General features: G+C 41.3%; 2 protein-coding genes across 3 annotated transcripts in view; one reads left to right on the forward strand and one right to left on the reverse strand.

Annotated features, from left to right (window-relative positions):
• Nucleotides 1–15,163, forward strand: LGALS8 (galectin 8). 2 transcript variants are annotated; one of them, XM_076334172.1, is made up of 10 exons: nt 1–79; nt 2,256–2,393; nt 6,102–6,190; nt 6,990–7,200; nt 7,856–7,972; nt 9,722–9,778; nt 9,855–9,881; nt 11,269–11,357; nt 13,273–13,438; nt 13,896–15,163. In XM_076334172.1, exons 2-10 carry the CDS (start codon nt 2,352–2,354, stop codon nt 14,043–14,045), a joined length of 948 nt encoding a protein of 315 aa, XP_076190287.1. In that variant the 5' UTR covers nt 1–79; nt 2,256–2,351; the 3' UTR covers nt 14,046–15,163. The 2 variants fall into 2 exon arrangements, with proteins under 2 accessions (XP_076190287.1, XP_076190288.1); XM_076334173.1 differs by lacking the exon at nt 9,722–9,778.
• A 1,067-nt stretch (nt 15,164–16,230) lies between these two features.
• HEATR1 (HEAT repeat containing 1) overlaps nt 16,231–23,734 on the reverse strand; it is a 38,565-nt gene continuing 31,061 nt past the window's right edge. Inside the window, exons 35-45 of the mRNA XM_076334171.1 lie at nt 22,775–22,915; nt 22,269–22,558; nt 21,348–21,498; nt 20,674–20,832; nt 19,766–19,900; nt 19,402–19,506; nt 19,140–19,308; nt 18,251–18,405; nt 17,719–17,877; nt 16,894–17,002; nt 16,231–16,465 (exon numbers count right to left, since the gene is read on the reverse strand). Coding sequence (XP_076190286.1) covers nt 16,377–16,465; nt 16,894–17,002; nt 17,719–17,877; nt 18,251–18,405; nt 19,140–19,308; nt 19,402–19,506; nt 19,766–19,900; nt 20,674–20,832; nt 21,348–21,498; nt 22,269–22,558; nt 22,775–22,915 — 1,662 coding nt within the window. The 3' untranslated portion in view covers nt 16,231–16,376. The remainder of the gene's footprint in view (nt 16,466–16,893; nt 17,003–17,718; nt 17,878–18,250; nt 18,406–19,139; nt 19,309–19,401; nt 19,507–19,765; nt 19,901–20,673; nt 20,833–21,347; nt 21,499–22,268; nt 22,559–22,774; nt 22,916–23,734) is intronic.

Consider the following 23,734-nt stretch of genomic DNA (forward strand, 5'->3'; position numbering starts at 1 on the left):
GGCGGCGGCGGAGGGCGATGGCAGCGGCAGCGCCGGCCGGCCTCAGCCCGCGGGTCTCCAGGCGCTGCTAGTCACGGAGGTACGTTGCGCAGATAAAGAAGGAGCTTCCCGTTAGGGGGGGGCCGGAGGGCAAAAGTAGCAATGCCCCCCCCCCCCCGCCCCGCGTGTCTCTGCCTGTGGGGGAGAAGGGGCTGCTCCCTGGCGGGGCCGAGGCGGGCCCGGCTGAAGGAGGCGCTCTGTGGAGCCGGGGCTTTCTCGGAGCGCGTTAAGGCTGAAGTGGCCGAGGTTTCTTGGTGAAACTAGTCCTGTCTCATTCTAGCGTGTGGTAGGGTTTATAGCCGGGCGCGCCACTGGTGTTTTGTGCTTTAATTGCTTGCAAATATCCAGAAAGTACCTCGCTTGCTCTCTTTGCAGAAGTCTTGTTTGCCTCGGTGTAAAATCTAGCTTTGATCATAAAGTCTAACTCGAGTTACCCTCATGAAAGATATTTTCTGCATGTCATAGAGGGACAGCGTAATAGGTGGTTGTTGGCCTTCCTGTTTTCCTGTCTTTTTTTTATTGAAGAGGTTTTTCAGCTGCTTTGCAATGTGTAAGATAACAGGAAAGCATATGTATCTTTTTCAGTTCTAAAAGTATAGTCAGGAAACCTTAACGTATGGTGTTGCAGACAAGATTTGGTGTAACATGTACTGACAGTGGTTCCTCTCATAGAAGGTTACAGGAGAACCTTGCAGTTGCATGCCCATCTCCTGTTTTGTCAGAGCCTGAATTGCAGCTTTCCCTCATTATTGTGACCTTTTCAATAAAAAAACTAATAAACAAAAAAACCCTCAACCCATCACTTTGCTGTAGTGCCACCTGGTCTGCCAAGATGGACAGTCAGTTCTGTTCCAGGATCCTCTTTCAGCATGATCTAGATTGCTGTTGCACACCCAGGGAAGTTCAGTTAGCAGGACACTGGGTCGTAGGTGTGGGTTTCATTTTTGGGGGTCTGCTGTTGGACTTTCTGATGCTAAAGTCAGAATTGTTTGCTTTGGTCTTGATTTCTTCCTTTTTAAAATGAAAATAATGAAATTTGCCTGCCTTTGCACAGTTCTGTTGTGAATTGATGGTGGTATCCCATGAGAAGATCAAAGAGGCAAAACAGTTAAGCAGCGTAGGCACCTTATGTTCTCTGAATTGCATTCTAGACACTGGTCTTAAGTAGGAGATTCATGCCCTTCTGGCCCAAATCTGCCACAAGATAAGCCAGATGTTGCAATGGGCCACTCTGTTGTTGAATCATTTCAGAAGATTAACTTCAGGGCCCTGTGGAACAGGTCACAGATGTCGGGTTTTTGGTTTGGTGGTGTGTGTGGGTTTTTTTGTTCTTTTTTTTCCTTTTAATGTTGCTAGCAGTTGTCACACAGTAATTATGCTAGAACCCTCACCTTTGACTTTTTCCCTGTCATTACCACACAGTTTGCATGCTACCTTAAGTTACTTATCCAGAATGTGTGAGAAATAATTACTTAGTAGTTTCAGTTGGGCCCTGAACTTTGGTCACTTCATTAGATTTGCTAAAGAAATTACAGTGTCGCTGGATATACTCACAAGCTGTTGTTTCATTTCTTATTAATGCTGTGCATTTAATGCAAGTTTTACAAGCTCCTGTAGTTATTTGTGGAGTTCAGGGATTGTATGTGTTGGGGGAAGAAATATAAAATACCCTTTGCTTCCCTGCTATGTCTTTGCTTAATATCTCTTAACTTTATGTAAGATAAAACTGGAAAAAGCAAGTTCAGCCCCTAGGGCTTGTCTGCCTTGGAAAATCTGGGGATAGCACAGAAATAAAGGAAGCAGAAAGGGTTGGTTGGTTGTCTTGGAAAAACTGCTTTTGTACTGTGTATCTTTTCCCTGTCTGCAGGCAGGGGTCGGCTGCAAATGGAGAGCTATTAGGGCCCAGCTGAGGGGCACTGAGTTATCAGTGTTCCCCTGTACAGTGATGATTTTTACGTGGGATTCTGTCTCAGTATACATAATCTCAGGAAGCTGCTGATGGCATCGTGTACCTGTGTGCACTGTCCCTTGTTAGGGTGGCACCTTATTTCTTTAAGCAAGCCTTTAATTTTCGTATTTCAAAACTCCAGCAAATTTATTGGAAAGGAAAGATGTTTGCATCGTTTCTTTGTGCTGTTTAAAGTTATACCTTGGAGGGTTTCACTTCATGTAGTGTCGCTTTGTTCTTTCTAATTAAAAGTTTTGGTTTTTCGAAGGGATCCCTCCTTTGGTGCTGTCTGAGCAGCGAGTCCTTTAAATACGCTTCAGCAGTGATCACACAGAACTGACAAACTTAAACCGGAGGAGGGAAGATGATGTCCTTGGATGGACCACAGAAGACAATCAGTAACCCGGTAACTCCCCGTCATGTCAACAACTTCTCCCCTGGGAAATGGGACTTTACTGTTTTATGTCAGTAGTTAGTACTCGTACTGTTTTGCATAGTGAGGGGTGTTACTGAGAACTCTCTGCATTGCTCAGGTATTTGAGGAAGGATGTCACAGGTGACACTAGGAGCTGATGGTGTTTAGAAATTGTGCTGTAAGCAACTGGACACTTAATGCACAGGACTTCCAAAACAGGAAGGAAGTTCTGTTGGCCTTGGAGGGTAATCCTTTTTCATACACAGCTTATTGGATGTCTGGCACTTTTGCAGAATGTGCTGGATCAAAGGTGAAAATGTGATAAGCAGTGTTTTCACCTAATTCTCTGTAAACATGGGTGGTGCCTGGCTTTTTTTTTGTGGTGCTTGTAACTTCATTCTGAACAATTAAACTTGGAATCTTTTTTGATAGTTGATATCATACCTTACAATAAATCCTGTTTTGTAAGGAAGACTTGAGCTAACACGATTCAGCCATTGCAGAGAGTGGATCTGACGGAATGTTGTTTGCCTAGCTTGGAGTCTGGAGACTCCTCTGAAAAGCTCTAGTATTCTCATGATCTGGGACAGTGGCCTGACACTGCCATGTGGCTAAAGGGGTGGGCTGGAGCTGTGCTTTTCATTGTATCTTGAAAAAGGTAGTTCCTTTGAGCCTGCAGGAAATAGTATTTTTACCATTCTGTGCTAGAACTCTTCAAAAATATTAAAGTCTGTAGAGTATCTATGTGGAGTGTACAGTAGCGCAGATCTCCACAGGAGTTCCTTATCTATTGCAGCTTCGCACTGGTACACACCTATGCCCTCAGTGAATCTGATTGTTCAATCCCACTATATGTTCACTGCTTGCAAAGTGGATAGAGTTAGGGATGACGGGGGAATAGCTTCAACCTTCTTCAAAGAACCCAGCTGGGAGAGGAAGGAAAGCTGTGTGGAGATTAGCTAGAAGGTGGAAGGACTGAACTGCAAAAGGAAAGGGAGGATGAAAATTGGTAGATGGGGACTTTGGTGGGAGAGGAGGTGTGAAGAGGAGGATTAGGAGGTCTTCAGGACAAATAATCTGTGTAAGGGAGAGAGTAAGAGTTCAGCAAAATTGGATGGCTGCAAGGGGGCTGATGACTGTGATGGGTGACAAGAGCAGGCTGGAGAATATAAAGGGGTAAACTAGGGCTTAGGGGTCAAGAGTCTAAGGTGGGAATAAGAGTGAGTATTTGGGATAGGAATATGGAGGCAGAGTTGGGAAAGATTGTGCCAATGGCCTCAGGACAGCCTCCAGACAAGGCCATGTGCAACCTGCTCTATCTGACCTTGCTTTGAACTAGGCATTGACACCAGAGGTGTCTTCCAACCTCAGCCCTTCTGTGATTCTGTCACCTATGTGGTATCACAAGATGAACTTAGTAGGGATGGAGGAGGGCAGGCAATGAAGATTTCACTGTTTCAGTGAATTGTTCCATGAGCAGCAAATCTTAAGAGCTTTGTTACAGGTTTGGGTCTGAGACTTATTTCTTCACTACTGTACTGTTCTGAATTATCCAGAAAATCCTGCTTTCCTCTTTATGCCCTTTACTCCACCCATCTGGCAAGAAATGTCATGCCCCATCTGATGGGGCGGCTGTCCACAACCCAGCAAACTGGATGAAAGCTGTGTTATCACAGTCCTTTCCTCTGTAAGACCATAATCTGTCTTCTCGTTTTATGAAAACTGGCAGATATTAGAAAGAACTTCATCTTCGAGACCTCTCAAACTCAGTTGACATTCACCAGTTGGCTTCAGAGGTAATTTTTGCAGGTCTGGAAGAGAATTGGGATGCTGGTGTAGATCATGTGATATCACAAGCATTACTCTTAATAAAGGAGGAAGAGGTAGTAGAAGAATGTCTTGAGATGTGAGGAAATTACAGGCACGTTCTGTGATGACAAAACCTCATTAAGTCTGTAGTATTGCACCCAGGAAATGCTCTATTATGGTCTTACAGATTCTATGTCTGAGCTTCTGAAGAGTTGATGGGCCAACCTTCTTTCCTCTTAAATAAATGCATCCTTTTGAATGTAAAGAATTTTTTTTTTGCCACAGCTTCTCTTCCAGGGGCAAATAACTTTGATCCACTAGAGTGGTTAAGTCCCAGCATCACTGGCCTGTGTCTGTATGTTTCTCTGGTTCGTCTTTGGAGACTGAACCAGTAATTTATTACTCTACTGCATTACTCAGAGCTACTACCCCTCAGGAGCAGTGTGTTAAAACTAAAATAATCAAGATATGTTTTTTTCTTATTTATTATTATTGTTCTTATTCTTTGAATAAAAATGAGCCTCTCGTGTACAGCTTTTATATTAAGGAACCAAGCCGCTACTAGTAAGCAAAGGGATTTCAGCCTATTTATTCTTTCACTTTTAACACTTAATTTCACATTTTGGTCCTCCTCTACTGCACCTGCTTAAGCCAATAAAAATATGTGAGACTTAAGACAACTTGACCATTTGTGAGCTTATGCTTGAGAAGCAAGTTCTTTAAGTCCATTTTGCCTGATGTAGAAGATGCCTGCAAATTATGTTTTGTGCAACGTGTGGGTAGCTGAGAAGGGAAGTGGAGAGAGAGGGCAGAAAAGTATGTGTATCTACTGGCAGAAATGATCAACACTCTGTATTTAGACAATTTTTGCTGTCACTCCCCCTTCCCTTCTCACAAATTCACAAGAATAGGTGTTAGCAAACACATCCCCTTTTCATATCTTCCTGTTTCACATGATGATATATACATTTTTTTAAAAAATAAAAATCTCAACTTGTCCTTTTATGGTCCAGTATTCCATTCAAGAGTAGTATTTCCAGTTGTTAAATTACTGGAACTCTTGTTTGCAATTGATGTTTCATTTCAAAGATGTCCTAAAATCTTATACACTGTTCCATAAATAAGGGATTTTGGGGGAAAAACCAACAAAAAACAACCTTGGCAGAAATTTTTGTCTGTTAACCAGAGAAAATGCAACATTTGCTACCATTTACTTCCTTTTTCAATCATCTAAAGCGCATGTGATGAGATGCAGACTTACAGCTTTGCTTTCAGATCAAGCATAAAGACCGAGACCCCTGAACAGGGCTATTTTGGTGCACCTTGCTGTTCTTAGCTCATTGGGATGAGGTATTTTGTTGTGTTTGTCGTGTAGTTTTTACTAAGAAGACACTCTGTGACATAGTCTCTTCTTTTCCCATCACTGTTTTCCAAAATGGAGCAAGAACAAGCAAAAAGGCAGCTGCTGTGGTCTGGGGTCAGAAGGGTTGTGGAAGGTGCCTCCTGCTACCAGCAAAGGGCTGATAATAGTCGGCCCTTGGCAATGACCTAATTTGAAGTGAATCCTCTTTATATTCTGTTAAAAGTGAGGCAATAAAATATTGCCATTCTTCATTTGAGAGCTAGGAATGCTTAATTTTATCTGAGAAGCTTGGTTTTCATAGATGAATATCTGCTGGGTTTTTCCTTCCCGTTGTGGTGGGTATTTAGTGCTTTTCTACTGTTTCTTTTAAATGAAATGCTAGTTGTGTTTCTTTTAATGTGCTAGAGCACCACATAATTATTAGAATATTATTTTTAAAACTCTTGTGGGTTTTTTTGCCACATCACAAAATGCTATTTGAATCTTTTTTTTTCTTCTTCCCTCCCCCCCCCCCCCCCCCCCCCTAGATCATTCCATATGTTGGGACAATACTTGGTGGCCTTGTTCCTGGAGAGCTGATTGTGATACATGGGACTGTTCCTGATGATGCAGACAGGTAGTGGCTACAGTGTCACTTTTTGCAGTGTCACTTTTTGCAGTGTCACTTTTTGCAGTGTCACTTTTTGCAGTGTCACTTTTTGCAGTGTCACCATGTGAACAAGAATGTAATGGATAAAATGTAAATGTTTCCAGGGGTCCTACTTATGATGGCACACAAAGGCTTGATCTAAATCCTTGTGATAGCATCAGAATGAATACAGGCTTAAGTGGTTAATGAAAGCTTTGTGATGAGAAGTGGATGATGAACTGATTTTTTGCTTTCTGCTGATCCTCTCTTCTCTCTTTTTGCTTTGCCTGCTTTGGCAATGTTTTTTTTCCCTGTCATAGCATATGTGTGCTTGTCTAAAGAGGTTATCTGAGACTAACAAAATTGATAACTGAGCGTGTTGCATGAAGTAATTAACTTAAACTGGGATAAAGAGGTATGAACCTAGTGCGTGTGCCCAGTATGGGGGTTCTGTTCCCTGACTTTGCCAAAAGTTCATTCGATTATTCTACTGAAGGTGATGGGAGGGAAGGTGGTGAACACAGTTAAGTGAGGAGCTTACATGATATGAATAATGACCATTAAATAAATACTTAAATATTTTAATTCATTGCAATAAATCGGGGGAGAATCTTTCACAAACATGTAGGAGTTGGACAAATATATGTTTGGGTTTTTTTCCTTATCCAACAACACTCATTGTCTCTGCCTGTTCTGAGGCTCCACAGTAAAACACAAGTGTATCGAACTTCTGGGTGGTTTCTTGACAGACTGAGCTGAATGTGGTTTGTCTTATTTTTATGATCAGGTTCCAGGTGGATTTACAGTGTGGCAGTAGCATAAAGCCTCGAGCTGATGTGGCATTCCATTTCAACCCCCGTTTCAAAAGGTCTGGCTGCATTGTTTGCAACACGCTGGAGAGGGAAAAATGGGGCTGGGAAGAGATCACTTACGAGATGCCCTTTCAAAAAGGGAAGTCATTTGAGATTGTCATCATGATTTTAAAGGATAAATTCCAGGTGAGTCTTGGTCGATTCTTTATCCGTAGCCAGTTGTCAGACCAATAAAAGAGAGGTATTTTGTATATTACAATAAATAGTTGGAAGCCTTGGTTTCTCTGTTAACTAGGTATAGTCTAACTAGAGAAAAGTTTAGAAGCTTTTCTTTAAAGAGGTGCTAAGTAAATCAGACTTTTAATTTTGTATTGCTTCCCTCTAAGTTGGATGAGTTGGCAAGTAACTTCCTGCCGTGGCTGATAGCTACTCCACCCTTCCCTTCTTACGTGCAAAGGGCTGACCTTAGGGTAAACCTGTTTTGTGACTAGTGTAGGACAGTCCTCTTGGAGGAAACATGTGAGGTGTATTTGTCTTGCTCTGTTAGACTGCAGTAATAGATTCTATTAGGTTAACAGTACCACACTGGTAAATGATCAGGTGATAGAAACAAAAGGTGTGAAATGCAAATTTTAGTGTAGTCAAATAAATCTCCCTCACAGAAATGGAGAGAGAGACTGAATCATGGATGAGCTGAACTTAGTTGCTCTGAAATTTCTAGGACACTCCCTGCTTCTGTACCAAAACAGTGTAAAACAGAGATACATGCATATAATTTGATATGTGGCTGGTGTGATGTATGTTTAATACAATTTTCCTATTTTGTTTCCTGTCTCTTTAGGTGACTGTGAACAAGAAGCACTTGCTGCTCTACAACCACAGAATTAGCCTTGAAAGAATAGATACTCTTGGGATATATGGCAAAGTGCAGATCAAAAGTATAGATTTTGTTTCTAATGTAAGTTGTATAGACAGCTGACTTGTTAGATTCCTTTCCTCTGTCTTGCGAAACTGCTGAGTAGGATTTAGGGTGAAAAGGAAGGAAAGAAAAGCAGCTACACAGTCTAACGTCAGTAACAAGACCTTTTTTTCCCCACAGTTCAACATGCGAGTCTCATGTGAGGATCTCTGTCTTCCCTTTTTAGTCTTGAGGTTAGGGGCAAAAGGGTGACAAAGTTTACAGCTTACAAAGTTAACAGGACACATACTGAATCTGGGAATGGATTAGACTTTTCAAATATTGCAGGAGCTCCAAAATGAACTCTTGGTATTCAGTGCTTCTAAGTGACAAGTTCTGCCACAGCTGTAACTGATTGCTTGGCTTCCAAATGCCAAGTTCAGCCACGGCTGGAACCGCTTGTGCACATAGCCCTGTTTTTCCTGCTAAAATGACTGAATTGTTGAATGAAATGGTAAGTAGGAGTGTATGTTTATTTCTGGGGGGGTGAGAAGAGATGTCCTTTCTTGAAGAAGACCTTGTGGCTTGACTTGCGCTTGGACCAAACTGCAGTGAATATAAAGTGCAGGTGGTGCTGTGCTTCCTCTCAGCTGCCAGCTCTGCTAGAGAAAGTAAACCAACAGGGAGGAATTGAACAACATGTTTTCCCCTATGCAGAAGGAAAGATCCTTCTGCTCTGGAAGGGTGAGACTTTTAGAGCAGAAACAGGTGGTGATAAATTCCAGGGAGATACAGAAGGTGATGCCTTTTCCCTTTCTTCCTGCCACTCACTAAGGCAGCCTACCTACTCCTGTGTAATATTCTGGGTCTCTTCTGCCCCATCGTCACCACACTGTGCATAAAGCTTGGGTCTCTTGCTGCCAAACATCAGGTCTAACTCAGGTCAGCAGACTAATAACTGTATTGATGGAAGGTGGAGATTTGGGCCTGAATGCAATGGGGTCTAAACTTTAAAGATACATCTACCCACTGATCATTTGCAAAGCCTGTGCACATATGCACAGACTTTTATGGGCCCCATCACTTGGCCATGTTGCCAGAATAATGTTGTTTCAAAGCTGAGTCCTGGTTTTGGAGGACTGACTCCAAGAAGAGCCTGGGGGCAAGCAGTGCTGTAGGTTGATTTCTGTCCCAAGCACAAAACAAAGCAGAGTTGCTTTAGTCTGTGGTTGCTGATGCTGTATCCTTTGGGGAAGAAAGGAACGGAGAAGGGCGATTGTTTCCTTTTTGTCTTTGCTTCTAATACACTCTTCTGAGGAGGAAGAGGGAGGCTTGTGTCGAAATAAACAAGCTGAAGATACAATCTGCCAGGGCTAGGAACTGGAACTGTATGTCTGCATGGCCATGCTGCTCATATGCCCTTCCCATGGGAAGGGACAGGGGTGCAGGGGGCTGCTTAGAATCCCGAGGTCCCCTGCATGGACCTGCCCTGCTGGTATTCCTACCCCAGTAGGGAAGCTCAGTGGGTACCCTCAGATGCTAAGAGGTTCACAGTGCTCCGACTGTTAAATAAGGATTCAAATTGTAATGAGGTGGTCTTTAGAAATCTCGAGTTGGCTTCAGCAATTGATCTTGAGGACTTTTCCTTGGTTTGTAGGGGTTTGGCTCTTTTTCGTTACCTTAGCCCTAGATCTTCATGTTAACAGTTCACCCTTCAAAGCAGCACAGATCCATATATGGTTCTAAACCAACTTTATGTTAAAGTTCTATGATGTTAGCAATGACATCTGAATATCTCTCTTTCTGCAGTCTTTACAAGGCTCTCAGCCATCTTCTCTAGGAGTAACAAAGATAAACACAGAAAATGTACGTATGTTTGTAAAAGGTTAAATGAATCTCTCTGTTGTCTGATAAGCTAGTTAACGTTTGTTTTCTCTTTTAGGGGGAAATGCCAGATGGTTCACAATTTGTAAGTATCTCGTGTAGACTTATGGCAAATGTGAAGAGTAAAAAAAATCGCAATAAAAACATCTCAGTTATTCATGAAAAAACATGCACAGAACAAGGGAATCAAGAATCTACTGGGAGATGATCATCAGTGAGGTTTTGTAGAGAGAAATCCTCTTTGCTGCTGCTAGTAAAAGTGAGGATATTTGTTAAAGTACATAGAAAACCCAAAAGATAAATGCAGCATCCACAGCCATAAACAGAGAAATAAAAAGTGAGGTACCTGAAGTTTTAAAGGACCAAATCACATTAAAAACTTTTTTCAAATAAGCATACTTAGTTTTCTCTGCCTTAGGGAATCCCTGCAAAACAAAAGCATTCTGCAGTCATATTATGCCAAATGGCCTTATGTTAACGTGTATCTCAGAACCTGTCTGGCTACATCTTCCTCTTGCTGACAGATCCATGCTTTACCCTGTATACACTTCAGGTGGCTGGATGCAAGTATCGCACCTTAGGGTTGGAACTTGCACCCAGCTAGCATGGAGCATAGGCAGAGTGAGTGCTCATCTTTTTGCAAAAAGCTGTACAGGTGGACAGTATCCAGACTGGAGTAAGGACCACGCTCAAACTGAAATGGGGTTGGAAGCCAGGAATATATACAAATAGAATTTGTGGAGAAGGTGTAGTTGCAGTGAGTGCCATGATTTTAGTTGCCTTGTCACTTGACAGTCTGCCTTCTTTAGTCTTCTTTTCAAACCTGAATGACACACAATATTATCGTTTGCAAGTGGTGGACTTCAACAAAAAAATAAAGGCAAAGTTCTCCATTCACTCCTTTTCCCTGATCAAAATAACTTCTAACACAACGAAAAAAAAAAGGCAAATAAAATACTTGCACTGTCTGTCATTATGAACTGGTGCCAGGAGGACAGAATACTGTGACCCTACTTCTAGTACTTACGCAACTGTGGGACTACACACCTAGCATGAATCTTACTCTTTAAAGCATAACTGAAGCTTTCAGAGAGGAGGGGTCAGGATGTCTGTATCTGAATAATTATGTGATACAAATTTAAATTAGTGCAGGGAGTTTCGTGCTTACTTCCCCCCCGCCCCCTTCGTCCCCTCTTTCCACCATTAGTGGTGGCAGAAGTAGTTGTAAATCATGTTTATTTTGAACCCAAGGTGGTAGTCTAAAGAAAAAACCCAACACATTGATATGTTTATTTCAGTGTAACTTTTCCACTATAGTATTAGTATCTCAGAACATGTTGGTAGGAATAACTTTAGCTATAAGTGCAGATTTGCAATCGTAGGCCAAATTTCTTCCTGCCATAGTAAAGCTCAGCTTGTATATTGAAAAAAGTAAGTCACAGTCAAAATGTTTACTGGTGGTGTACTTCCAGGGAGTTCCTTACGTTGGGAAACTTGATACTGCACTTCATCCAGGATGCACGGTTGCCATTAAAGGAGAAGTGAATAAAAACCCAAAGAGGTAAGTGTTACTGAATTTTTCTGCCATTTAACCGAGCTACTCTTGAGAATGAGTAGGCTTTTCCATTGCCTCAGTATATCCTTACTCGCTTGCAACTTTGCATCTGGAATCATCTGAAACTACAGTGCAGTTTTCTCAGGAACCTGCAGGATACCGCTTTAGAGAGGACTTAAAAGAGCATCTCCATTGTGAAAAGTGAAGGTAAAACCGAGTGTCTTACCTACTAAATCTGCATCATTCACAAGATTGTGTGTCTGTTCAGGGTTTCCATTGTGCGAGGCATGTGAGCACACATATTGTACGAAGACAGTTTTTATTCTAAAGAGATCCAAGAGTAAGGGAACTGGCAGAAGTAGATGGAAAATGAGTGGGTTAGATGAGTTGCTGGTGTGCTCAAATGCTGCATGTTATGACGTTTCTCTGAATACTTCTCAGATGGCCTCCTCAGGGGCTGTGTAAGCATGACTGACAACAATTGAGTGATGAAAGCTGGTAGGGGAGTATGAGCTATAATTTCAATAGCAAATTAAGAGCAACGGGTTGCAAAGAAGACATTTTCCCAACATGATTTAAAGGGGGTGGGGGGGAAGGGGAGTGCAACACAATCAAAATGGAGCTGAGGAAATGTCTGTGCTTCAGCATGCCCTTTGCTTGAAGGGTGGTTTTGGCTCTGCAGAAACATGCCTAAAAATGAAGCCGTTAGTGCGAATGATGAGGAGCATGCTTTTTACGGTGTGTATGCATTGCAGTCCTGCTTCCTCAGAGCACACATCTTCCCTGCAGCTGAACAGCACTCAGAGTTCATACTAATATTGGAACCCAAGGTCTAGAAATCTCATCAACAAAGTTTGAATGGACTTTGAATTGGACAGGATAATTAATACTTGGATAGTAGCATTTGTTTTCCTTCTTTTGGCTTGAAAAGCTTATTAGCAGATTTCAAGTGCTGAACGTACTGCTTGTAAGCGTGAAGAGGCTTTTGGGTGTTAGTTAAAGCATTGCAGGTTGTCTGCTCTTTGTGCTTTTAAACGTAGAGACTTTTATAGAGTTTGTAAGTTATTTAATGTCTTTCATACAGCTGTAGATGTTCCTTTTTCTCGGTGAAAAAGAGGACTTCACAGCTTGGAAGTGTGGCCATTGCTGTATTTCGTATCTGGAGTAAGCAATTCTAGGCTTCTCAAAGGAGGGAAATAACCTGACAGCTGGAGCTAATCTGGGGGGAGGAATATTTCTTCTTTAAATGCAGTGAGATCTTTGCCACAGGTTGAAGCATTCATTTGCATTTGGATGACTCTTCCCTCTGATCAGTGTTCTCCAGAGCTCCCCCTTAGGACCCTGTGTTGTGGACATGTCTAAGATTGCAGAGTACTCCTTCAGCCTGGGCAGAGCTACGCTGCCTACAAAGTAACACGTTGTATGCATGGTGTCCCACCAATCTTAAACGTACTGAGAGAATCCTCAAACTTTTCCTTAGAGTCTAACCAGTTTGTTGGCAGAGAGAATATAATGTCCTTAGGTAAAACAAAGCCTCCCACTCTCCACCGCCTGAGTTAAGAGAAAGAGATGGTGGAGCAAGTAGCACCGTATGTTTCTGTGAGAACGCTGCTTCCTACTGCTGTATGGGAGCAGCACTTGGCCCACTTGGCTCAATACCTCCTTGCTGAGACATGAACAGAAAGCTGTGAGTGATGAAGCAGATCTAGCAGGGTCATGTCCTACATTTGCTGCCTCCAGCAAAGGTTGCTGTGTGAAGGAGACAAATGCATGTTAACTGCCTGCTTGGTTCTTCAGGTGACTCACAGCCCTGGCTCCAGAACAGTTCTGAGTATTGGCTAAGGACTTGGTAAACAGCATGGACTACTGCATCGTGTTTATAAACCCTTGGTATAGTAAACTTTTAAAAAATATCTTCCAGCTTTGCAATAAATCTGAAATCAAGTGACTCAAAGGACATCGCATTACATCTGAATCCCCGAGTGAAAAATAAAGTTTTTGTAAGAAACTCGTACCTTCATGACAGCTGGGGAGAAGAAGAAAAGGAAGTTGCCAACTTTCCTTTCAGTCCAGGGATGTACTTTGAGGTAAGATTAACTGAAACGTAGCATCAGACTGGTAATTCTGCCGAAAGGATTAGCAGTGGTGCTTAAATGTCATGTCACTAATATAGATTTAAATAAAACTGCCATTCCTGCATTTCAGTGTCTTGAGAATATTTAGGATTAAATGGGACCATATGGAGCAGAGATTTGACTTGGTTTTAATGACAGTTTTCTTTTTAAATAGCTGCAAGAATTCAGCCTGTGCTCAGAATGAATTTTAATTGAGTTGGATTTTATGATCCTTATGGGTTCCTTCCAACTTGAGTTATTCTATGATTCTATGGATTATATTGAAGTTCCACTTTTTTACACGTTTCTTTTGCATGAAACATTCTTTGTAGCAGAAGCAGGGCTTGCCCAAGTCTAGGCTAGATCATCAGGTTGTTTTTCATGTCTTACCTGAGCTTAAAACTTAACTGTTTCTCTTCTTGCTTTTCAGCTGATCATTTTCTGTGATGCCCACCAGTTCAAAATTGCTGTTAATGGTGTTCACACTCTGGAGTACAAGCATCGTTTTAAACAACTTGAAAAGATCAATGTAGTGGAAATCATAGGAGATGTTCAATTGTTAGATGTGAGGAGCTGGTAGTTCTTTTCAATCAGTACTAAAAGAATTCAACCTCTTCCAATGACAGTGCCTCCTTGTCAAGTACAAACAGGTGCTGACTCGCGCTGAGCCTGCCTTTATCTATCTAGGCTTCTGTGTCTGCCTTTCTCAGTGAGGCGAGTACCAGAACTGCTAACTGCGAGATTAAATCTTCCTCTAGTTTACAGTATCCTGGCAAGCTAAATAAGTGTTTGCTCAGATAAATCTCTTGTATTACTGAACCTAGCAATATGAAAATGCTGCATCATACTGTGTCTAACAATTGCACTCGGTATGTTTAAGTTAAACTACTACTTGGCATTCCTTGATAGCATACATTCAATTTAGTGAAGTAGAAATGAGACTGAAACAGGATCTGAAGATAGTTATCCACCCCAAAAGGGACATTGATAATTCATTTAAAATAGAATTATAAAATATATTCTTCTACTTCTTAGTTTATATTAGCAACTATAACCTTTTTGCTGAAGCTGGATTAAGCAAACAGTTGACCCATCAGTTCTAGCAAAAGGCAAGGAGGAATTTGATCTTACTTCTTGGTCTACTGCTGCAGTAGTACCTTCTCTGACACTTGTGGTTATCTCGCCTCCTGCTTGTAAGTGGCTTAAACATACAGCAGCATTTCTAGCTTTGTTTTCCAAAGTGAAACAAATTAGAATGATTTAGCTGGCTCCAATTGTGTGAACTTTTGAAAGCTTGTTTGATCTGAAATGGCTCCTAACTGAGTTGAGAGTGCTCAGGGACTGAAGTAGATGTTTGTGTTTTTCTTTTAATAATGTGTGAACCCAGGTAGTCCAGGCAGGGTTTCAGCTGAGATGAGACTCAGATACTCATCAGTGGAATAGAGAATGAATCCTTTTTCAGTCTTGTATTAAAATACTATCTATCTGAAACAAGCTGTTCTATTCAATCAGTTTTCCGTACAGATGTCAGTCTTAATTTTTATACTCTTTTTAAAAATAAGTTGCTATTGGCTGTCAATACATGCCTGAGGGATGTTCCTATTTATCTTAACAGCTGCTAAAAGAGTGAAACAATTTCAAGACAAATTACCAGATCTAATGTATAAAAAGCATAAATAAAAACATTTGTGAACTCTGCTTTTCTCCAAGTGTAGTTAAGTAGCTATGATCCCTTTTTGGTCTGTATTTTGTCTTGTTTTGCTTATTGTCTTACCAGTATCTCCAAGGTGCCATAGTGATCCTAACTGGAGGACCATTTCCACATCGAGGAGTTAGCGATCCACAGACCAGTTAAACCTGAGTAGGCCTAGGCCTTGGCTGTGCTGGTGTGGCCTTCAGGGCTGTGTTATGCTGTACGTACCCCTTAGCTGCAGGATAAACTTAGCTGGCTGATTGTAACAGAGGAGCTGGTAGGCAGCTCCCACTTGGTAATGGCAATTACACCACTTGTGTGTCCTTGCCTTTATCTGGGAGTTCAGCAGGAAGGTCTCATGTGACCATCCTTTTTGTTTGACAGCAGACATGATTAATAGTTGTTTTCTTTTAAAAAAATCCTGTAAGAGCACAAATGACCATGATGGAGTAACCTTTCCGCAGACGGGATCTGCATGGCATGCTGTACCCTGAACAGAGGCCTGTTCCCAGTACCCGATGGGATGTAAGATTATCCTCTTTATAGTGTTAGTTCTGACCAGTTGCATTTTAAACCATACTTTACAGAGTCTGAGTGCCTTTCTTACTAGCAGTGTAATGAACCAGCACCTCCTGATGCAAAACAGGTGGCGAGTTTTTTTGTAAATTCATTAACATAGCAAGCAATTTATTCTTGATCTTCAGGTGAATAAGAAGCTAATCAGTAGCAGTCTTTAAAGACTAAAAAACCAGCTTTAGCTCCTATATGAATCCTAGTTTCTCATAACTTCTTTTTCAGTATCTTCAGTGGGTGTACATTTTACTTCCCTAAAAGTGACAGAAAAGCAGATTCTCGGGATTGCAGCGCGTGGGTTCAGTGAGTACCATGCTTACATTGTAGCATGGCAGCCCCTCTGCAGGGACAGTAACTGCATGCCCCAAGCACAGTGGAATTCAGTCAGTCTCAGATGTTGTCACTCTGTTTGTGCCCAGCTATCAGAACTTGCTTATAGCTTGCTCCAGTTTCCCACTGTTAAGAAAAGAGCAGTTAAGGAAAAGTAATATGAAAAGTCTCCAGACCATCCAGAAATGATAAATATTTTATTAAAAAGTTAAGATCCCAGCTCTGATAAAAATTAGTGTGACAAGTTTGCCTGTAACGCTTGCATGTGTGAAGCTAACACCATTCAGACAAAATTTGAAAACAAAGAGGATAAACTTAGAAGTAGCTTTGGAGTGGTTCTCCCAAAATGACTTCCAGTTGTTGAATTGTTTTCTGACACTGCTGTTCAACTTCTTCACATTCATCTAGAAAAAGAAATAAAGCAGGAATTAAGTTGAATAGTGATTACAAAGCTACCCTAGGAAGGCTGCTTCACCTGTCAAGGCTAGAATTGTCTTCAAACACCAGGTATGAAATAATTATTCAAGAATATTTTGGCACTGACTCAGGACTTAGGCAAATTATTTCTACTGTAACACTGATCTAAAACATGCAACTGCAGAGATGTGCACAGGCTATAACACTAAAGAAACTGCCGTAATTTAACTGAACTTTAGGAGTGTGTTGGACACAATCCATTTCGGTTTGCAGCCTGCGCAGTTTAAGCTACCGTATACCAATTCGTAAGAATTATAGCAATCATCCTGTCTGAATCTTTGAAATAAGTGGCCCTTATTCTTTTTTTGGTCATAGGCCAGTTGTCTGCCTTCACTAATGCCACTTAGAACATTACCTTCCATGAGCTCAGCTAGGAATGGAATAGATTCTGGTAGCAGGACCAGGTAGTTCTCCTTCAGTTTTTGTGCAACTTCTACTAAAGTAAGCAGAGCAGCAAATCGGACCTAAAACAAAGCAATAGTCTTTGTAAGGAAACAAACATTACAGTATAGTTCTCCATTTTCTCCCCCCACCTTCTTTCCATATAAGTTTGTAAACTAGCTTTCCCTACTGAAGGGAACTAGTTTTAAGCTAATTTAAATCTCAACATCTGGGTTAAGATAATGTCAAAGGAAAAACAGGTTGCAAGAAGCAGGTATGTTGCTAGAATTTATTTGATGTAACGGTCTTTAACTTCCTGTTACAATGCCACTCTGTCCCACTGTGTCAGAAGGACTTGGCTCAGTACAATGAAAAACCAAGTACTCTCCCTGCCTGAATACATATAACCTGTCAAATAGGAGAGTCTTGACAAAACTCTCTATAATAAACAGATCTGAAGGTTGATAAATAACCGTCTTCCAGTTCCCCCTCTAAAGTGCCCCTTTCTTCGTAACAACAGGTTAGCTCTTACTCTAACAGCTACCAAATCTCTAAAACACCCAAACCACACAGTATGGAAGACATCCACACGTGGAATATTGACTGCTTACAGTAAGAGCAGAAGGCCATGTTGTATACATCTCTCTAGAACTTGGGAGTAGCATAGTACAGTATCAGTATTTTAATTTAGGCTAGTATTTTAGCAATGACTTGGCTAATCCACTTCTGGTTTTTGGGGCACTGTTCCCATTTTCTAACGCAACAAAGAAAACCAGTTCAAATTCTGGTAGCTCCCAACCTTAGAAGAGGTGTGCCTCATTTTCAGCAGGATGTGGTAGTTCAGTGGTTTCCAAAGAGAATCATCTGCCATTGCCACTGAAAACTGAGCTATGCAGGGTATCAGGTGTGCTGTCACTCTTTCCTGGAACTTCTCATCTCCTCCAAGCATATTTTCTAGCTGTGGAAGTAAAAAGCTTGTCAAACGGATTCAGGCTCAGATAAAGCCAGCCAAAAGCACTTCTAGCTTTAGCTTTCAGGTACTCAAGACTTACGTCAAAAAGCATCAGTGGGAGTGCACTGGTCTGCAAGAGCTCAACAACATGCATGAACCTTACGGAATGAAGACATTTAGAAAGAGGATAAAAAATGTAGCAATTCAGAGCCTTTGGCAAAGCAGTTAATACTGTCTGTAGCCCAAAGACAATGAATTAATTCCTCATTTTTTGTTAAAGGAGAGAACTGAGGCCTGATAGTTAAAAAAACATAAATCTTTCAGATGGGGGGAAAAAAAAAAATCAGCTATGAATTGGTTTTTTTGTGTTTGTCAATACCTGATCGACCAGAGGCATCATCAAGGTTTCTGCTCTTTCCTTACTCAGGAACTTCTGGGTGTCAAACAGGAAGAGCTTGTGCAGACAGTCTGTGGTGAATTGCAACAGTAGACAGCTCTTTTCTGTGCTATTCTCAGAGTCAAAGAAAGCTTCATCTACGTATCAATCAAGAAGAAAAAAAAATCATCAAAAAAAATGAAAATACAAAACTTCCCCACAAGATAGAAACTTTGTTAGTTTGTGAGCATAGCTAAAGGATGTACTACATAGCAATTACGTACTCATCACTCAGAACAATAAAGTGGATGCAATACGTTGTCTGGCTTTTAGCTAATGCCCTAGCAGGTCTGCCGCTGCCCTTCACAGTCAGCGGGGGATAAAAGAGAACAGCCACAGGCTATAGGAAAAGTGCTTGGCCATACCTGTGGATATGGAGACTTTCTTCAGGTCGCTACAAATGGGATGGGCAAATAGTTTCCCACGCAAAAAAGTACTACTTTTGCCAAGAAAGCAGAGGAGTCTGAATACATCAGGTAGCATATAAGAGAAGTCAATGAATGAAAAAAGAAAGAAACCCAAACAGAAACAAGTCACCCTCTTTCCACACAATTTCATTCGCATGGAACTCACTGGGACTGACACTGAAAATTTTCATGTGGTCTCAACTTTGTACTGGCAGCCCAGAGCCCATGGATGAAAAATGTCCTTTGGTTCCATCAGAATAAGAAAGATGCCGTATTTATGAGAGAAAGAAGAAAGAGAGAAATGAGAAGTATGTGCTGTGAAGTAAATCCTGTAAGACTAAACTTTCAGCAGTTATAATTAACCTCTTTCAGCAATTAGAGTTAGCCTGCCAATGCCTCTCTGTAGTTAGTAACTGGAAACTTACCAGTTTTAGAAATGTTGACCTGGTTCAGTGTCTCAGCAAATGGCTTCACTAAGTGACCAGCAAACAGGGTGAAGAGACCCTTGAGCTTGTCTGCAATGCAGTCTGCTATTCGGTGGAATGTCAGCAGTCTGTCTTTTAGGGTAGACTCTGTTTTGGACCAATCAAAGAGCTGAAAGTGAAAGGCAGATTAGCTCTTTCCTGTGTCTGTGCACTGGAAAATACAAATATTCTGATGCAGATGAATTATATTTAAACTTCCTACCTTGAAGAAGAGGGGTCTGAAAGAAGCCTCGGAAAGTTTCATAACCATACTTATTAGACAATCAATAATGTAAGCCTCTGTCTTGCCAACTTCGTCTAAATCATCCTAGAAAAATTAGAAAACATAACTCCAAGTTTGAAATGTAGGAATTGGAGCCTTCAAAGCCCGTTTTAATTTTGCCCGTTTCAGACTAAATACCTGACGATAATGTTTTCTACCCCAAGAACGATTCCAGAACAGAATATTTGATACCCAGAATTTCAGAGCACATATGCAATGGAAACTTCTAATATTTTTTAAAACAACTGATAGAGTTAGCATGTAGAGGTTGAGCTGCTGCTGTTCATCCCCCTAAACAAGCCACCTGGGCATGCTCTGTTCGGAAGTCCAGGGCTTTCATGAAAAATGCCGTCAGCTCAGACTGATGGGAGATCAGGTGCTCCTTCTCCATACCAACAATATGCTCCTTCAAAATGTTCATAAGGGGACCCAGGCAGTTCTGCCAAAACAAAAGCAAAGCAAGGCAGAGGCAACTGTGATATTTGACAGTAACCGAGAAACATAACAAGGGAATCGGATTTTTGCACTTCGTACATTTACTCATTAAAATACTGTCGATAAAATAAATAAACTTTTTCCTGTACTTTTTGGGGGCTTAAGTTAGTAGGATTCCTGAAAAGAAATCCTATTTGGATTTGCCCAAATCCTATTTGGTCTGCCCTCTCCAATACTGGAGATACCAGTTAAGTCTGAAAGGTTTGCACCTATGAGACAGGAGCAAAGCCCAGACGAAAATTAGGACTCAACTCGTGTTCCTAGCTGATAAATCAAAGCCTTTATGAATGGGACGATCTCTCAAGCATTCATCACCTAACATGCTAAGGACATTAAACCGGTGCATTTCTCCCAGGTCTAACTTTCCTGAATCACCACTGCGGTACAAAAGGAAACAGAGATATATAAAGACTGCGCTGGGTTTGGCTGGGATGGAGTTAATTTTCTTCACAGCAGCTCCTATGGTGCTGTGTTTTAGATTTGTGACCAAAACAACGCTGGTAACATACCAGTGTTTTAGCTATTGCTGAACAGTGCTCGTACAGTGTTAAGACTTTCTTTGTTTCTCACGCTGCTGCCCCAGTGAGTAGACTGGTGGTGGGCAAGAAGCTGGGAGGGGACGCAGCTGGGACAGTTGAACCGAATTTTGCACTGCTTGTTTCTTTTGTTTCTTTCTTTCTTTTTAATCACAATTCAAAAGAATGAGAAAATCCTTACCTTCCGGGTATTTGCCACTTCACTGTAACACTTTGTAACTGCTGGCAAGAGTATTCGGGGAGCAAGCCTTGTAGCTAGGATAGTTTTCAACGATGTTACGCGTAAGCTTATCTGGGAAGAAGGACCAAACTCGACCACAATCTTTTCCAAGCGGACAACCTATCAGGAAATCCAACAAAAGTTAGGCATACTTAGAACAACTCAAGAACTTACTTTACAGTAGTTGTCTGTTGCAAGTGTCAGACGGGAATTTTACTGTTTGCACCACTTGGAGCACCGTACATTAGGATGTCTGTGTACAGAGCTTCTCTGTCTTCAGAAGACAAACACTGAAAACATGCGCATGTCAGTGGCAGGGGGTCAGAATTACCCTACTAGAGCTGTTAGATACACACATCATGGATATTACAGAACGATCCTTCAGGATTCATCTCCCTTTCCAAAGAGTCAAACTACGACCTATCAGAGGGAGGAGTAGGAGACACTCTTACATTCTGAATCTTAGTTATCTGCATAAGAAGGTGAGTAGAAGAGTAATACGTTACAACCTTCCACATAGCTGGCACACTCTCCTACTTCAGTTTCAGAGAGAAAAAAGTAATTTCTGTAGCTTCTTCTAGGAACTGGGCAGATCCTGTCCCCCTTTACATATCTGTAGGAGTCAGATGGCTCACCTGCAGCAAGCAATCCAAAAGATAAGGACTAAGGAAGTGTGGTAATGTTTCTGCAACCTTCAGCAGAGCAGTGACGGCACTCAGCAAGTAAATCTCATTGCAGACCAGCTCCTTCTTATTTTTTAAAGTCTTCAACAGTGCTGGCATCAGCCTGTGAATAACCAAGCATAAATAGAGAAAGGTAAAACCACTGACCATTTGGAGGCACATTTCCTATCACATAAATCCATCTGTTAAGCCTGCAGGGACAATTTTCACATGAATTTTTACATGTGTATTTAAGAAAACTCAGTATTCTGGGCTCTTCTGCTGTATTTCATTTTTTCGAAGCTAATGAAGAATATTAGCTTTAGAATCACAGAATCGTAGAATGGTTTGGATCAGAGGGATCTTTAAAGATCATCTAGTCTAACCCCCCTGCCATAGGCAGGGACATCTTTCACTCGATCAGGTTGCTCAAAGCCCCACCTTTAAAGATTTAATGTCAATAAGAAACTTATATTTGTAATGAGATAAAACAGTCTTAAAAGCAACAAGTTAGATGCTTGAATTCTTCTTGAATAGGGAGAATAAAATAATGTAACATGCAGGGTTTCCAACTGTATTGGTTCTCATGTTTTCAAATGCAATCTGTTCTACAGTAAAAATACAGAGTATGGTCTGACTTTTCTAAAGCCATAAAAGACTGCCTCTCCATAAGGAACTCTACTGATTATAAAACTCTTACAACTTCCCCGCTAGTTTCTTGTTTCTACGACCAGGAAGCACCTTCAAGCACTACGAATACCTTTATTCTTATCTACGCAAAACACACACGTGGGCAGACTGCCACTTGGCCTTCATCAGCATTCCTTCAGTAATGCATTTTAGTATAACTAATTCCTGCTGCAGTTGGTTCTGTTAAAAAGAACCCAACAGTACCTTGGAAGCTGAGGTATTGCTTGGGCTTTCAGTGTACAGGTGACCTCAGCTATACAGAGCAAAGCACTTCCCATCACATTCTTTTCCTCCTTCTCTGAAGAAATTAGATCAATGGCAGTTTTCAGAACAGGTGCAAACGGCACTGGATTTTCTGTGCCAAAACCTTTGCAGAGTAGCTTGAGGCTGAACAAAGCAGTCTGCCTGTTGATGGCTTGCTCCTCCTCTTCCTCCTTTCTTTTACACTGCACAATAGCAATGAGCTCAGGAACTAGCTCTAAGAGCTGCAGGATCTAAGAGGACAAGAGAACACACACATTAGACATACAATTAGAAACTCAGAACCTGCAAGGTAACTATGGGCAGGTAGCCTACGTCTCACTACTCAAGAGCTGCCGGCCAGACTTGACAGTGGTACTTGACGTCTTTACATTCAGCAAACCACTTCGACATCAATCTCTCTCCAGGGGCTTCTGCTAAAAGAACCGAGTTTAAGCACTTCGCCTCACCTGGCTCTTCTGCCACCTTGTGCGCTGCTGCACTTTATTGTTCAAGAGGTCCATTGCCTTACGTCTCACAGATGGGAGCTGATTTGTCATTAGTCCCCTAATTACAGGGATGAAGGTTTCTGTTGGCAATAAGGCATTGACCTACAAGAAAACACAAACAAAACGATACCATAAACGCTCTTCCATGCACTGTGACACAGTAGCCTTCAAATAAGACAGGCAAACTCTCTTCAACTTCCCAACGTGGGTTTCAGGATCAAAGAAGGGAGGACAGGCTAGCAATGCTGTATCTGAGGCAAGCAAAAGAACAAAGCAGGTTCTAGTTACAGTACTGAATGTATGTTCACTGGCTGCTAACCGGCCAATATCCACTAGCTCTGAGATTTTCTCAGCAATTCCTTTTGACTACACTGGTGAGCTATCCCTCTGCAGCCTAAAATACTGCTGGTAGTGCCCTGTGCATGTACATCATGAAAACTGGAATATGCTTCACAGGCAAAAAAAAAAAAAAAAAATCCAAGCTGTGAAAAGACACATGTTCCACAGCATGCAATGAGATAGCCAGTCCAATTCCACAAATATACTTCTGATCAGAAAAGGATTAGAAAGAAAAGCATAAGGATTTTTTCTCCTTTAAATTCCAGGTAGAAATACACAGCAGTTCCATTAACATTAGTTAAATCATTTTGAGTTAACAGTGAGAAATGCTGCCAAAAGCCATTCTTCTCCACCAGATCGACAGGGAAATGACTGCTTCCAGGCAGTAGAATACTAACTAGAGGAAATAAGCATTCCTGATTTTTTTTTTCTGGTTGTTCTGTCTAAGCTGTTAGCTGTAGTTATTAAAGTTGTTAGATAAATTTAAACAATGACGCACCAGGTTGCAGACCATCCAATAAAGATTAGTACTAATCCAACAAGAAATCCTACAAAGGTTATAATCATATTACTAAGCAAAAG

Source organism: Aptenodytes patagonicus, chromosome 3 (assembly GCF_965638725.1).
Source record: "Aptenodytes patagonicus chromosome 3, bAptPat1.pri.cur, whole genome shotgun sequence".
Classification (NCBI taxonomy): domain Eukaryota; kingdom Metazoa; phylum Chordata; class Aves; order Sphenisciformes; family Spheniscidae; genus Aptenodytes; species Aptenodytes patagonicus.

What these genes read in the sequence shown, in the direction of transcription:
- LGALS8 (XM_076334172.1), top strand. Translation starts at nt 2,352, where the DNA reads ATGATGTCCTTGGATGGACCACAGAAGACAATCAGTAACCCG. An exon ending in GTTCCTGATGATGCAGACAG is followed by an intron (nt 6,191 to 6,989) that starts GTAGTGGCTACA and finishes TTTTATGATCAG; the next exon opens with GTTCCAGGTGGATTTACAGT. An exon ending in TTTTAAAGGATAAATTCCAG is followed by an intron (nt 7,201 to 7,855) that starts GTGAGTCTTGGT and finishes CTGTCTCTTTAG; the next exon opens with GTGACTGTGAACAAGAAGCA.